Genomic DNA, 15844 nt, shown 5'->3' on the forward strand with positions numbered 1-15844 from the left:
GGTGGAGTCTGATGTTTGATTATTTGTCACTCCCACTGCACAGACTCTTCCAGCTCTCCACTGACACCAGACAGCATCCTGAAATTTTATTCTTGGAGATCAAGAGTCTGGTGGGACAAATCAGCTCTCAACTATCAAAAAACTCCCAGCACACCTCAAAGACGTGCTGAGACTTCCCCTCTCCCTGCTGGGAGAATCTGTGACTGCTCAAGGTATAGCTCCCAGCTTCTTTCTGTAGCATAACTCAGACTGCCCAAAACCAGAACCGCTCAAATCATCAGATACAATCCAATGCCCATTCCAGTGTTTATAGCTGCTGAGAGAATGTGTGCACTGTTCTGCATTACTTTCCTGAAATAGCTAACTACCAGTCTGAGCGGCTGACTGGGCTAAACAAATTGCAACCCAAGGCTCCTTCCTCATCCTCCCCCACCCAATCCCCATTAAAAAAAAAAATTATGTTCATATTAGAAACTATCAATTACGAAGAAAATAGTACATCCAGTTAAGAGACAGCTATTCAGCAGACCTTTTATAAATAAATCCTGCTGCTGAGGAAGCACGAGTGCTTGTATAACCACGTAGCAGGCCTGCAAGCACTGCTGTGCCTGTGGCCGCTGGCTTCAGTGGGCACTATGTCTATCCCAAAGGCAGAGATTTTCAGTCCTTCCCCTGTGCACATTCAATGCTTCCGAGTACAAAGAAACTGGTTTGGTAGCATGTTTTCTGTCCTTTTGGAGTCTGTGATCTCTCAGAGCTGGTACTGCTGCTTTTCTTTGGGATCAGCTGACGGTCCAAAAGATTCGCTATTGCTGATCCACTCTTGGGATAAGCCAGATTCAGCAGACTAAGTTTTCTACCCCTGGCATCCATGATGCTCTGTTTGGACCAGAAACAGGGCCCACAGAACACAGCGATATGAAAGTCCAACTCACCTCAGGTCCTAATTCATAACAAATACGATCATGTGTTTTTTGATAGATAATAAGCTGACAGCTCATCCTCAATGACCATCTACAATTTTCCTTCTGAACAAAGGCATCAACATTAAAACTGAAACAAATTAAATGGCAGATTTAATATGATGCTAAAGGGAATTGAATGAAGACAAACATACAGTATTTGTGCACGTGCAGCCTGTTTTCAATCTTCTTCATTTAGTGAAGCTGAAAGCTTATATATCCTCCTTTCTATTCAAATGAAGTCCAGGGCCCAAATTCCTAGCCAGAGGGAAGCTGTTTTAAACTAGTCTTGAAAGCATTTTTTCTTAAAGAATAATAAAAAAAAAAGTGACAAACAAGTACCCTTTTTGTTCACCTATGCAAAACAAAAAAATAAAAGAAGAATGGATGGAGGTGTAGGTGAATAGCCTGCACAGGTGGTAACACAAGAGAGAACCTTGCCTTGTTTAACACAAGGAAGCCCAATTTGTTCTGTGAATAGGTAGGTGACCAAAAATAGTGAAGCACTCATTTCTCAAAAGACTGAAACCACAAAAGATGATGGGAATCTTTAGGCTTTAGGCTACAGGTTTCTGCTCATGTCCCATTAAGGAGAACGTCTGAGGAACTTGAGTAAACCACATTTGTATGTATTTCCCTATTTTAGTTTGTGCTTCATATGCTGCCAGCCTGAGGCAGAACACGCATCCAACCCCACAGCATGGACTTACAACCCCACAGCTCCTCCTGGCTAAGCTCACACCTATGAGGAAGGAAGGTCCATCCTACAACTATTTTCCTCAGTTCCAATGTCCAGTCTGGGTCTAGTTGATGGTAAAACAGAACATCTTTTATTCTTCTTCCACTCAACATTGTGGTCATTTGCTCAAGTGCCAATTGGAAGTTTCTAGCTTTTTGTATACAGAGTAACTCTTTACCTGTACTTTGAACGCAGTTCTACCATGACATTAAAGAAAAGTTTGGCATGTCTTTAGGCAGCATGAGTGGTTTCTTCTTGTACTTTTTCTGTTCTTAAAAAAAAAAATGAGTCAAGTTTTATTTTTAATCACATTTTTATTACCTTTTTCCAAAAACAAGCAAGAAAATCCTCAAACAGATCACATACTATTGTGCTACATGTCTGTAGACTTCTTAATCTCTTATGTAAATATGCATATTATGAAGTAATCTGTCTTTGAAAAGAATGCTATTTTGAGTGTTATGATGATGGATAAATCTTATCAATGTAATATTCTAAGAGAAAAGAAAATCCATTTTCAGAGCTGTCAAATATCAAGATAAGCATACAGATTAATTCAACTCAAGTTATTTTAAACAAAACAAAACCTCAAATGTTACAACAGTAATTTAAGTGTACCACACCACACATATAACATTGCTAAAACTGATTACTTTGGGTATTACTTATGGATTACTTGATGGATATTACTTATCAAAATTGTATTAAAAAGTAGGGCTAAAAAAATCTCTTAAAAGTTTCAAACATGAGATTTAGAATATTCATTTCTTCTTGGGCATTAGTTTGTCTTCATAGTTGACTGGAACTATGCCACTGCATTCTTCTTTCTTTGACACAGGATGCTTTACAAAAGCACGTCTAATTACATCAATATCACGTCCTAAATGATCCATCATGGTCGATACAATTGAAGGTGGGCCCTCTAAGTCTACCAAAAAATACCTGCAATGAGAAACACACATACAATAAAAAAAAGAAATACCTGTACTACAACTTTAATTCAAATAACAGTGAGATTTCTCAAATGAAGATTTCTCATTTTTTTCTAAACTTTTGCTACCAGATTTCTTTTAAATAAAAGCTCAGTATTATTTTTATTTCAAATATTAAAAGCTTAACAGAAGCAGGCTCAGTCTGAACGTTTCTTGGTTGCACAGCACGTGGAAGAGACCTTAATCTTCTCGTTACCTGCTCCATTCTTCTCCATACCTAGATCTGAATATTTGTTGGGATTTTTTTTTCTTAAAAAGAAAAGAAAAAGGTAAGGTGGCATATTAACTTTGCTTACAACAATCATTCTCCTTTGAATTCACAGCGCTGTTTCACTGGGAAACAGATTCAGCACAAAACACCTCAAGCTTATGTACACACAATATGTACACACATATTTCTTTAAAGTTCTGCTTTGGAACTGAATGTAAATTAAAAACAAAAGAAAAAAAAAAGAGCAAGCAATAAAATGAGCCCAAATAGATGGACTTATCCTGAATTAGGCACCTCTCCAACGTGAGCAGAGCTTAAATCATCTATCTGGGGGCAGGAGCTGAAGCTGCATTCAGGAAATGCCAACTTGCACAGTTGGCACCTGACAAGCATGCTGTCTTGCTGACCTTGGCAAGACTGAAAAAGGTCTTCCTTCCACACATGCACAGAATGGACTAAATACACTGCCCCAGGTAAGCACCTCGTCCCCACCACACAACTACCTTTGGCATCTGCAAAACAAACCCTACTGCCTACCTACAGGAAGGAGAACATTGCTCCCCCATTAGTATCCTAAATCAGCATAGCATGTAGTACATATATTAGTACAGTAAATACCTTGGCTGAAGTACTGCACCTTCCCACAAAGCATCAGAATACCCTGAAAGTAGTATCTCTTAAATGAAGTCAAACAACGCATTTGTCAAGAACCCTGCTCTCAAATCACTAACACCCAAGCAGGATCAAGCGTCCCAGCTGGATTTAAAAACTGTACCTAACAGAACTGCATCCTGCAGGAGACAAAGGCTCCTATCAAGGTGAAAGTCACTTCCATAGAGGTGATGTTGGTGGATCAGTCCCCATGACCAGCAGCTGGAATGGGAGGCTGAATGGGAACTACAGGAGTTGGGGTCTCCAGAAAAAGACAAATGCACATCCATGCTGTTGACCTGCATTAGAGCTCTTTTTTGCCCAACTAAATGCCTTGCACAATTAACACCAAGAGAGAGTACAGACACAGAAGACCTGTTAGCTCACAAATGAATTCCAGAAATCTGCTGGACTGCCGCAAAGAGGTGAAATTATCACATGGAAAATAACTGCAAAGAAGATTCTTCTCAGCCAGACATCTTCATCTTGAACCTCTTACGCAGGCACCTGTATTAATAGTTACAATTCAGGGCTGAAGACTTTTCCAGAAAAAGCAGATGGAAGCACCAAGTTCCTCCAGGTGAAGAGCCTGATAGCAAGAAATCTCCTTTGCAGCCTGCAAAGGAGCCCTCCTCCAGAAGCAGCCACTCCTCCAGAACAGGTGCCCAGCCAGTGCGGGCCTTGGCTGAGCATCACAGGAGTGTGGAACCAGTGCCAGCTCATGTCTGCTATGGTGACCGCAGCAGGGAGGGCTGCTGCGAGATGCAGGGACACTTAACCTTAAGGAGGGCTTGGAGGGTTATGGGGAGCTCAGTCCTCCTTGCAAATACCCACAGAGGGAAATGGGTTTGGCTTAATTTGTTAGGAAAAATGATCTGCCTCCTGTTTTCTGGCGATCAGAAAACAGGAGATGCCACCTGGTTAAAAGTTTAGGGAGAAGAATGAGTTTGAAGCTTGGACAAGTCATTAGGATTGTGGCAAAACAATTCTGAAGGATGCACACCCCTTGAAAAGGGAAAGTGTTTTTCTGTTTAAGCCATTAAAAGCCGCTGGTAAATTTAACAAATGCCACTTAGATCTTCTCCAGTGGAGGAACCCTTCTCAATCCTTTCACAGTTGTGACTAATATAAGGCAAGATGGGGGGAGAAATCCAAGCTGATGCCATGCCATCACTCCCATGCCCCCTTCCCATAGCTTTTAGTTTGCAGGAGCATTCATTCATTTTGCAAACCGTGCTCTTTGACGCACCGTATTAATCCCACTTCTCCAGAACCTGATTTCATTTCTGCTACACTGCTTTTCATTGTGCTTTTAAAACGGCAGTAGATTTTTTTTGTTGGTTTTGTGGTGGTTTTTTTTTTCCCTTCAAAAGGCTGCTCTGCAACTTTGTGCTTTCTCTCACATTAGCAAACGGTGGAAATTTCCACTGACGCACTGTTGATAACTGAAGGAGAAGTGGGGGATGGGAGGATGAGCTGTTGCAGCATATCTTTATGACTCCTCGCAGAATAGGTATTTTATCTGAGGATGCAAAACTGCAGTAATTGGGGACAAAGTCATTTTTTTAAAACATCAACCAGTCTTCAAGGTAACAAGCAGCAATTGCATTCCTGTGTAAAAAAAAAAAGAGCAAAGGAGGGCCAGCATAAAAATTGTTATTCTTTCATTAAAGGAAGAGAAGAAAATAACAGCTGCAGAAAGAATAAGCAAACACAATTGACAATGCAATTCCCGCTGAGATCCAGAACACCTTCCTTCCAAATACATGCATTTAAATCAGCTGTCATGAGGTTATGGGCTTTTTTCACCCACTCTAATAAGGCACGTCTTAATTTCAGCCAGCCATCTATGGCCCTATCCACCACGCCGTCTCTGCTGCTTGTGTAGTAAGCAAAAGCAAATCCCAGTGAGACTTAAAGATGGGGAAAAATAAAGGAGAGGAACCACCTCATTTGTGCAAGCAGAAATGCAAAAGCATTTAGGCTGTCTAGGAGTCAGCCAAGTCATCAGGGGAGAAATGCAGGAAAATTCCACTGATTCAATATGAGACCACAGTTATTTTTGTCATCTTGCTCGACTGTAAATAGAAGGATGATGTAAATACAGGAGAGCAGACTACCCAGTGAAACATATTTAAACAATGCTTAAATTAAATAAATAAATAAACACAAAAAAGCCAGGTTTCATTTATCTTTTTTAGTATATCCAAGCCAGAAATGTTTTGAAGGTTAAGTCCTAAAGATGCCCAAATATTTTGCTTTCAAATGGACTCTATATGGCTTCAAAGAACTCTGAATGACACCTGGATCAAAACTCACTTGTAAATCCTTCTGGAACATGACTGCAAGGCTACGTGGTATGTGATTGGGAAGCAGAGGACAAAAGAACACACATGGTAGACTTGGAAAAGACTGTGTGGTCCCACAGTTGTGCCCAGAAAACATTTGAATGCTTAAAGATGATAAGCTCAATCTCCATTAGCTATCTTGCCTTTACATTTTTCCTTTACAAAGCAACTGTCAGTGTAAGTAAGCTTCCCTAATGGGGAAGTGGAAGATAAGGCAAGAAAATATACTGTTTAAGCACCCAAGAAGGAAACAAGGAACTGTGATGGGGAAAGCAAGCTGTGGTACTCTCATGAAAATAGCTGGACATTCATTTTCACTATGGTAATCCTCTGTTAATGAAATTGCTTTGCTACATGAATGCCCACTGCATCTTTGCAACCACTGCATTGTTCTTGAAGAGCCACAGTTCGCTTTTTCTCTCAACTCTTGCAGCCACTTGTCCTCAGTGGGGCATGCAGGCAAGCTTCTGCTCAGAGGGATTATCATTTTGTAGCTGGAAGGATTAGCACATGTGCTACTTCTAGCTTTTAAAAAACACGCATGGAATAGATGGGAGCCCCTTTAAAATCACAAGGAAAGCAACTGGGAAGTTCCAGATCAAAACCAGGATCTGGTATCTTAGTAATTAAACTGTGCCATAACAGGGATGCAAAAAATCCATAATAAACCAGTACACTGGGGAAAACTGATTTCTTTATTTTAATTGCCCAGTCTTCAGAAATTTCATTTGCCAAACCTATACATAGTTGTCTGTCATTAAGCTAATTTAATAACAGAAAGGTATTACGCAGTGTTGAAGAAAAATAGAAAAATAATGTTTCACTGCAAAACAGAAACAAGCCTGACCTATTCTGAGTATTTTAGAAGCCATGCTCACAGGGCAGCATTTGAAAAGTCTGCCAATCTGTCACAAAGACAGCTGAAAGGATTACTGCTTAGGGGTGGCCATTACATTTAACCAACATGCTTGCACAAAGATGATAAAGAATTTGGTGCACCAGAAAATGACACTGGCACCTCAACATCTCAAATTATTGCACTGTGACACTTCTTCTAGAAAGCAGAAATCTCCAAATTGCAGACTCAAAGGTAAGGTGAGAAAAAAAAACAGCATTTCCGGGCTCTGGTACCCGAGGTACGTGCGCACTTACACATGCACGTGGACAAAAGCATCTGAAGGGAAAGTAATAGTTCAACTCATCAATGGAGAAAGCCCCATCTAGTGGAAGACGACAATCAGTTTTGTAGAAAATACTACGTGCATGCCTAATACTCAAACATTCAAACTGGTTTTGTTCTCACCCCAGTACAATGCAGACCCAGAACTACTTTTTGCTGAAACAGCCCAAGACACAAGATGTTCTCAAATCTGAACAAACCCAACAGCATAGGATGCACATTAACTATAAATTTAGTCTGGTGGTATTAAGAAATTTTGCAAGGTCTTTCGTCTGTTTTTCTTTTCTCCAATTTGGCCTTCAGGAACCATAAAAATCGAGGCAGTCTACCTGAGGGAAACAGAAGGTGTATAACCTTCAGTAATATAGGATGAAGTCCTTCAACCATACGATCACTTAAATTTTAGGAAGAGATGCCAGTAATGAGATGGTTTGTCAAAACCTGAAAACAATTCTGAGAGTACCTCTGATGTGTAGCTGTTATTTTACTCTTAAAAATAAATAAAATTATATCCAGATATCATGGGTTACTGAACGACAATTTAACATCTCTTGTCCTCAAGGAATATTATTCTACCACAAGCTGTTTGCTTAAAAATAAGTTGTGTAAATACAGTTCCTATCTTGTAGGAAAGGAAAACTTGGAACATGTAACAAAATTCACACTGATAAGCTTACAAAATACTCAGTCTCTTAAAGAGACTCCGTCTCTTAAAGACATTCAATTACTGAAATACTCCTCTTAACAACTGTCTATTCCTTGTATATTAGGCTACCATGGCACTAAGAAGGAGGTGGATTCACATGCCCCTTCTTTCCTAAGCCCATGTCTTGACAATGAGCCATGAAGTCATGAGCCACATAAAAGCAAAACACAAAGAGCTTCCACAGAAGGAGAAACTTCTTCAGACCCTAAACCACCAAGGGGAGCTAGAAGAAATTCATGGCAAACCCAGGACAGCCTCCAAGGGAGGTACCTGTGCTACTTAGCATACTCCAGCACCACTAGGGTCCCTGTGAAACTTCAAAAGAAATATCTCAAGCACACGTTAAGATAGGCTTCCAAAGCACAATTCACCAGGAACAAAAGTAAGACCTGAACTTCCTATTTCAGCGAACAAGTGGGCTGATGAGGTAACTGGGAGTGAAGAGCAAAACAAAAAAAGACTGAGAGGCAAGTAAGCAAATAACAAAACAGCACTGCCATCTATTCAAAGTCATATTTTAAAGGGGAAAAAAAAAACAAAAAAAAAAAAACCAAGGCAATGAAAAAGTTGGCAAAGAGAACATGGACATTGCAGAATTATGCACAGTTTGCCTAGAGAATTCACAAATAAAGAGAATGAAAAATTAAAAAATGTAAGAAAGGTCTAAAAACATTACAATGTTACAGGTAGATTAAGGTGGGGAAAGCACACACAGAGCAAAGCGGAAGGGAAAGACAACAGTGCTGTACCAATTTACAAACGGTACTAAATTTGAGCACTGACTAAACTGATGAAATGCATCTTTTCTACAACAGAAATAACAAAAAATAAAAATAGAAGTAACATTTAAAAAAATGTCTAACAACAAATCTCTAGGGCATATCAAGATATCCAGAAGGCGGCAATATGCAAACTCCAATTATGCTTGGCCACTTTCTTCTCCCTAAAGCCCCTACCATAGCTCCTTCCAGCGTAACAGAACCCTAGTTTGCAAAATGTTTGAGCCACTACCTTCCCAAAGGAGTGCCTCAAACCTATTTTTTAAAGATGTTTTGCAGCCTCCCTTGTACCAGCTTCCCTGAAGTAAAAATATCCTGCATACCAACCACCTCCCCCAAACCAGCTCCTTAATCTGATGCCTTGAAGCATGAAGTGTCACAAGCGTATGATTAAGGCATAGTCTGGCAAGGCCAAAGAAAACAGGTATGCCACAAAGTGCAAACCCACAGACTGTACTACTGAGATCTATCATTTTACAAGCAGTTGCAATATTCCTCAGTTCAGCACTGACCACATAGGCAGCAATGGCTCTGTAATGTCACCAGCAAGCCATAGTCTAGACCCTTCATTTGAAAGCAGCTTTGAGAGATTCGTTGTTTCTGTATCATTTTAAGCAGCAAACAAATATGGAGTTTAACATTCCTTGAATTCATACACTTAATTTAAATCAGTTCACTTCTGTTTGTCCCAGACATAAATACATCCTGATATATATGATATAGTATTAAAAAAATGTACCACTGTATTAAAAGCAATTCAAGTACAACATATCAGAAGTGATTAAGTCATGGCTAGCAGAACAAATACTTGGCACAAATCTATAATCCATTAGGAAATACAGTAGAGAAACCTTATTTACACTCTCCCATTGTTTTTTTCTCAGAGACATGATGGCCATGGGCAAGTCATTCAGGCTCAGTGCCCAGTACCTAACCCATGCTGGAACCAAAGCATGCCTGTGTCACGTTTCATTCATCTGTAAGGTGAACAGTATTTGTTACAATTTTTGTGATACGCTACAGAATATACTTGGATCGTACTCCTAAATATTCAAAAACAAAATAATGTTCTGCTACAGCAATTAACATCATTAAGTAGAAGTCACTTTAACTTCTATTTAAAATACCAGCACGCTAACAATTTAAAAGTTTTATTCTTCTGATGTGATGTACCCATACAGTTCCTGAAACATACTCTTTTCATAATTCCTTAAATTCAAAGCCTGTCAGTATTAGGTCTCTAAAAAACAGAAGGTGCTTTCTGTCAGAAGACATGCATTTAACAGAAAGGCCTAAATTTGTTTTAATATACACTCAATGCACAGGCACCACCTGCTCAGTGAATACTGACTCCAGAGGAAAAAAAAAAATCAAGTCTATTATACATGTGATTTGAGGTCTTCAAAGCTGCCGGTGGAGTAAAACTGTTCATTCCAGTGACAGCTGTGGGCCACTGTCCCCTATGGCAACCTTTGAAAAATCTCAGCTTTATAGATCAAATGGCAGCAAAATTCTCATTCTCCACAAAGTCTCCTGGATATTCTTAAATTTGTAATGCACCTGTAATGCCGTATAGCTGAGACAGACAACGCTGAAGCACTACAGAACTGAGAGGGGAAAAAAGCTGTATTTTGAGTTCAGGATACCTGCCTAATGACCAATGATAATGCATTTTAGGTTTCATTCCTTGCTATTTACTAGACACTTCTTCCTCCATCAGTCACTCCATTTTATGCAACGCGCCTTATGTAAAGACTTGAACTGCAGTTAAAAACGGACTAAATGAACTAAGAAGAAATTAAAATCACCTAAATTAAGAAAACATACAGCAAGAGGCTGGGAGAAGGATGGCTTCTCAGCATGCTGCACAGCACGTCTCAGCAGAGCTGTGAGCAGCTGGCAGTGCCACACTGATGGTCCTTGAGTCACGATAAGAGGAACAGCTTGGGTAACAATGGGTGTTTATAAGGGAACTAGGATGTTGAGTAAAATAATTTTGTCTTCCCAGTAAATACTCCATGCAGCTGAGGGGACCCTATGCCACTCTGAGTGACAAGAAGATGGTTCGTGCAGAGGTCACTAGGGCCGTCTCTAAGAGACATGCTCTATTCAGCTGTGACCCACACTATGAACATTGCATTGCACTATTTTCACACAGTAAAACCACCCATGAGGTCAAAGGAAATAATGGATTCACTGTGCATCCTGAGCCCACGACATCTACATGCTCTCAGAAAACAAACTACCTGAAGAGCTCTGTTGAGAATCACAAAACCACACAAACAGTCCCACTCCTCAACAATGAAAAGCTCTCAGAGGTTCACCACTCTCCCTGCAGAAACATAGCATCACTTGCACTCTCACAGAAGCCCTTTGAGTTACTTCAGAAAAAGCCCAGAATAATTAAAAATAAAAATAGGCTACACTAATTAATACACTGTTTAATCTAGTGCTCAGTACCAACTTGATGTGAAAGAGGAGACAGGCAGAATTAAAAACTCATTGTGAAGAAAAAAGACCATGAGATTTCTTAGTGAGTACAAATGCATACTTAGCTTACTGAACAATCTTGAAAAGCGTTGTTTTTTTTTTTCCTTTCTTTTAAATGTTTGCTTGTTCAGAAAAAAAAATAATAATAAAGTTACTTTTACAGGTGTTGTAAAGTAGAACTGACTGATTTTATGAGGTGGATGAAGAACTGACTTTTCACTTTCTGTTCCCATATTATGCTTAATATCCTGAGTAAGTTATTCTTCAGACCATATAAAATATCAAATAGCATATTAGGAATCCACCATGCTTGTACAGTGAACTGCAACCTCCATGGCATATTTACACAAATGCATTTTCTCACATTACAAGGTAGAGAAACTGCTACTGCTTCCTGTTACAATATCTTGTTTCTCCTGAATTTAAATTCTCCAAATAACATTATTTCCTGTAGTACACACTTTTAATCACCTCTCCCTTTTAATAAGCCAGGCAATTTAGAGCAGGGAACTGCCATATTCAAACACAGAGACTCCAAATCCAGGGCAAGCAGAATGAAGGCTAATTGTTTAGAGATACTTGAACTGGGAGGTGGAGGAAGGACAGCAATGGTCACATTAATCTGGCAGCTTCATGACCATGATTTAAAACATGGTAATTACTCGTTACTAAAACCCAACCTCAAATAGAAAATTTGTCTGCTCTAAGGACTGCAAAGAAGAGCGTTAGAGTATACTGATCCCCTCCTTCTGCATATTAAGCAGATAATCTGTTGTAGTAAACAAGTTAAACTAGCTTATACATCTGAAAGATCCTTTGGAGAAAGGATTAATGTTTATAAACATCTAAAGGGAGGCGAGAGACAAAGAGATGAGGCCAGGCTCTTCTCAGCAGTGTCTAGCGATAGGATGAGGAGTAATAGCCTAAAACTTGAACACGGGAAGTTCCATATAAACATGTGGAAGAAATCCTCACGGTGAGGACAACAGAGCACTGGGACAGGTTGCCAAGAGATATGGTGGAGTCTCCTTCTATGAAGATATTAAAGACCCATCTGGACATCTATCTGTGCAACCTATTGTAGAGAACCTGCTTTAGCAGGGAGGTTGGACTCAATGATCTCTTGAGGTCCCTTCCAACCCCTGTGATTCTGTGATATGCCTTCTTTACAGTTCTTCTGCATAATTCTGTCTGGCTACTGTGTACTTCCTCTCTTTTGGTCTCCCTGCTGAAGAAACTGAGACCTAGCCTCCAAAGTATTGCTACTCAAGCCACGGGGAAACCACAATGGTGCAGTGTTTCAAGGAGTTAAGAGTTATAGAAGAAAATCCAGAAGCCTCAACTTCAGCATCTAAAATCAGTGGAAATTAGTCCCTCTGCCTTAGTTCCCATCCATAATAAAACATAAAACAAGTTATACTAGCTTCTCACTCTGCTTAATCACCCTGAAAAGAATGCAGACTATCTCGGGCACCATGGAACAAGAGCACAAGAAACCCATGGCCACTAGTGCCATTGCTCTTGGGTAAGAAACCAGCACACAATGGAGGTTTCCTGCCCTAGACTTTCTGTCAGTCTGCTGCAGCTGGCAGCTGCCACCGCTCTCCTTCACAGGAGAAAGGAGAGGTCTTCAGCAGAGGAAGCAGAGATGTGAGCCAGCCCCAGGAAATGATCTAAGGAGGGCTTCACAAAAAGTGCACCTCTGGTGTCACCTCACTTTCTCCTGTACCAAATGACTACCAAGGAAGGCAATGCACGTGTTGGTCAGCCACCTGATGACAGCCAGCTGCACTGGAAGGATGGGGGAAGCACGTAGCTAATTGTTATTTGGATTACTGCAGGCAGGCCCTGCACCGCACAGCACAAGTTGCCTAGCAACATTTCTCAACCTTAGTGGAGAGCCAGCCTTCATTTCCATGTCGGAGGTAGTCCAGAGAGCAACAAACAGCAATGCGAGCAGCTAGGGTAAAACCCACAGCACACACACAGCCTGCCTCAGAGAAGCCTGGCACCTGATGGGCCAGTTGAGAACTGTCTCTGTGGGCAACTGGAACCATTTAATCCTCTAAGCAAGCCTTAGATGGTCATTTTTAACAACTGCGCCACAAACACAAGTCCTACAGGATACATATGGTGATTAACATTTAGTTCAGATGCATTAGAGAGAAAGAATCAATCTTGCCAATTAGCAACCAGCAGATTAAGTACGACTTTTATCAGTAAACAGCCTGACTGGTTTGGAAAACAGTTACGTAAAAACGCCCTAACAAAATAACATTGTGTACACTAAGGAAAGCAGTTCTGAAGGCCTGAACTTGGGCCACACACAACATGACATCTAAAAAGGAACAAGAAGCCAACACCATGCAAAACAAAGAGGCACAAAACAGGGCAACCCACGCACAAAGAGCCCCGCAGAGCCTTGCTAAGGTGACAGACATTGCCTATCTACTCCTCAAAAGCACAAGGGAGATCAGATGATGACAGTTACATATGTACATTTTATAGGAGTGCTGAAAAGCTTTTAAGGAAAAATGCATCATGCGTACCCTCCTCTTCTGTGGCGCTGGTTGTGCTTGGAGATTTTATACGGCAGAGCCCTTTCTCCCAGGTTTTCGAGGTTCCTCACAATGGCTCCTCTCTCCATGAGAGCCTCTACAGTGCGCTTCAGCACAGCAGCAGTCTCAGGCTTTTAAGAGAGAGAAAAAAAAGAAAGAAGAGCAGGAAATGTACACAAATCTAGTTATTCTTATTACATGAATACAATCAATGCATGCATTTGTATGGCTAAGTACCAGAAGGGAATGTGTAGTAACCTGAGAACACAAAATGGAAGTAACTTCCTTCTAAGAAAGACAGTTTTTCTGAAACAGCCAACAGCCAGTTCCTCCGTGAATTATGGCAACAGTAAAGTTTCTACAGATTTCAGAGGCAGGCAGCACCACCACCAACAAAAAGGCAATAGTCAATGGATTTAACTCACCTGGTATCACCTTGGCAGATTCTTGCACAGGTCTAAGTAAATACGTATGGCAAAGAGCAACTATGAACTGGCAACAGTTTAAAGACCCCAGGACCATGGACGCTAGTTAATATTGTTCATCAAAACGTCTAAAGTGAACATTATGGGGAACACCAATCTGTGGCTTGCTAGAGACAACAATTACCACTACATTCACTTTGCACCATCACTCCAAATGCACACACGTAAAATACACTTGGACCCTTGCCTAAATCACTATGTCTCATTACTTTTGTGTAGCTGACATCCAAGCCTTTTTAAGAATAAAAGAACTGGCATGCAGTAATTAGTCTAACATGCAGAGATTTCATTCCTCAGAAAAACAAGTCTGAGGAACAGGCAGCCAAAGAACAGTAGGTAAAACAGACACAGCGTTTTCTTGCTTACTGCAGTGATTTCAGCTGCAACACTTAGTAATACCTATGAAAATGAAGTATAAATTACAATGTTTTGAAAACAACTGCAAACCTGGTATGCTCCCAGTGACAAGAAGTATTTCAAGAAACTGACCTACAGGGAAAGGAAAACAAGTGGACATCAAACTAAACACAAAACAAACTGCAAAGTGCTATACCCAGCTCCCTGCAAAATTTCACATCAACGTATATTCCCAAGTCTACTTGTCTGTTGACATGGCAATAATTGTGAATGAAAAAGTGATGAAAGTCGGTTTTCAGAGTAGTTCCAATTTCATTCAATTAGACCACCATGATAATTCTACTGTTCTTCCTCAGCCAGGAAAAAAGAAAAACAAAAAAACTTATGTAATACTTCTATCATTTAATGAAGAAGATTACTTAAAGTTAGTCTCATGACTCTAAAAAGAAGGGCTGTTTAGCGTCCAAATGATTTTGCTGAGGATGAAAGGTGATATGAAAGTCCTTCTAAATGCAGAGTAAAGGTGTTCAACATGCAACATTTTGCAATGTTGACCTGGAGCACAGACATTCTGAAATGATTTCTTGTTCCTATGGGTTAACTGACCTTTGAAAGTCAAGAGTCTGCACCTATTGCTTTTAACAATTAACAAGAAATTTTATTTCCTCCTCACCTGCTAGATGAACTGTTTGGGAAATTTATTTTCAACACAATACAAGCCTAAGCAGTTATGAAGTCAGCAAAAATGCCTAGGATTTGTTTTCAATGAATGTTTATGTTGTGTTGTAAAACCATCAAAGCAACCACACAAGTACCTTCGCATATGAAGGAATGTCACTACCATGCCAAAGTTCTTCAATGCATTAGAACTTGTTTCTCACAACAGACAAATACCAAAGGTATCTCTTGTCGTGGTACGAAAAATTAGGGTGAAGGCATTGTTAAAACAGCTTACGGATTACATTATATTAATTTAAATCATATTTTATCAGAAAAATAATTTTCCTATTTTTGAGCTGACTTTGGATGTCTTTTAGCCTTCTGGCCACAAAGCAAGCTGTTCTCACTAACATTTCAGGTGTCTAAATTTGATTTCAGTCTCTTCCTTCTAGTTTATCTGCAACAAAACCAGTGTGTTCAAAACTTATGAATGAGAGACTGACAGGTGGACAGGTAAACTATAGAGCCCTCACATGAAGTAGAAGTCTACATACAAATAATGCCATCTGGAAAGCCAAGTATACCAAATGTCATTTTCACAATAACTCCAACACACCCATGTTTTGTTAAATCATAATGAAAAACGTTTGTTCAAATTTCTGCTATTGGAGAAGTATCAGTAACAGTCAGAGAAGGGTAACCCCATCCTCCACAAATGCAGTAACA

General features: G+C 40.0%; 1 protein-coding gene across 1 annotated transcript in view; it reads right to left on the reverse strand.

The window, feature by feature from the left end:
- Positions 1–2383: 2383 nt before the first annotated feature.
- Positions 2384–15844, reverse strand: part of MRPS6 (mitochondrial ribosomal protein S6) — a 45188-nt gene continuing 31727 nt past the window's right edge. Inside the window, exons 2-3 of the mRNA XM_065741712.1 lie at positions 13608–13747; positions 2384–2643 (exon numbers count right to left, since the gene is read on the reverse strand). Of these exons, the coding sequence (XP_065597784.1) occupies positions 2463–2643; positions 13608–13747 (321 nt within the window). The 3' untranslated portion in view covers positions 2384–2462. The remainder of the gene's footprint in view (positions 2644–13607; positions 13748–15844) is intronic.

The sequence above is a fragment of the Cyrtonyx montezumae genome, unplaced genomic scaffold (genome assembly GCF_038088225.1).
Source record: "Cyrtonyx montezumae isolate F1298 unplaced genomic scaffold, pur_monq_1.0 scaffold_3, whole genome shotgun sequence".
Classification (NCBI taxonomy): Eukaryota; Metazoa; Chordata; class Aves; order Galliformes; family Odontophoridae; genus Cyrtonyx; species Cyrtonyx montezumae.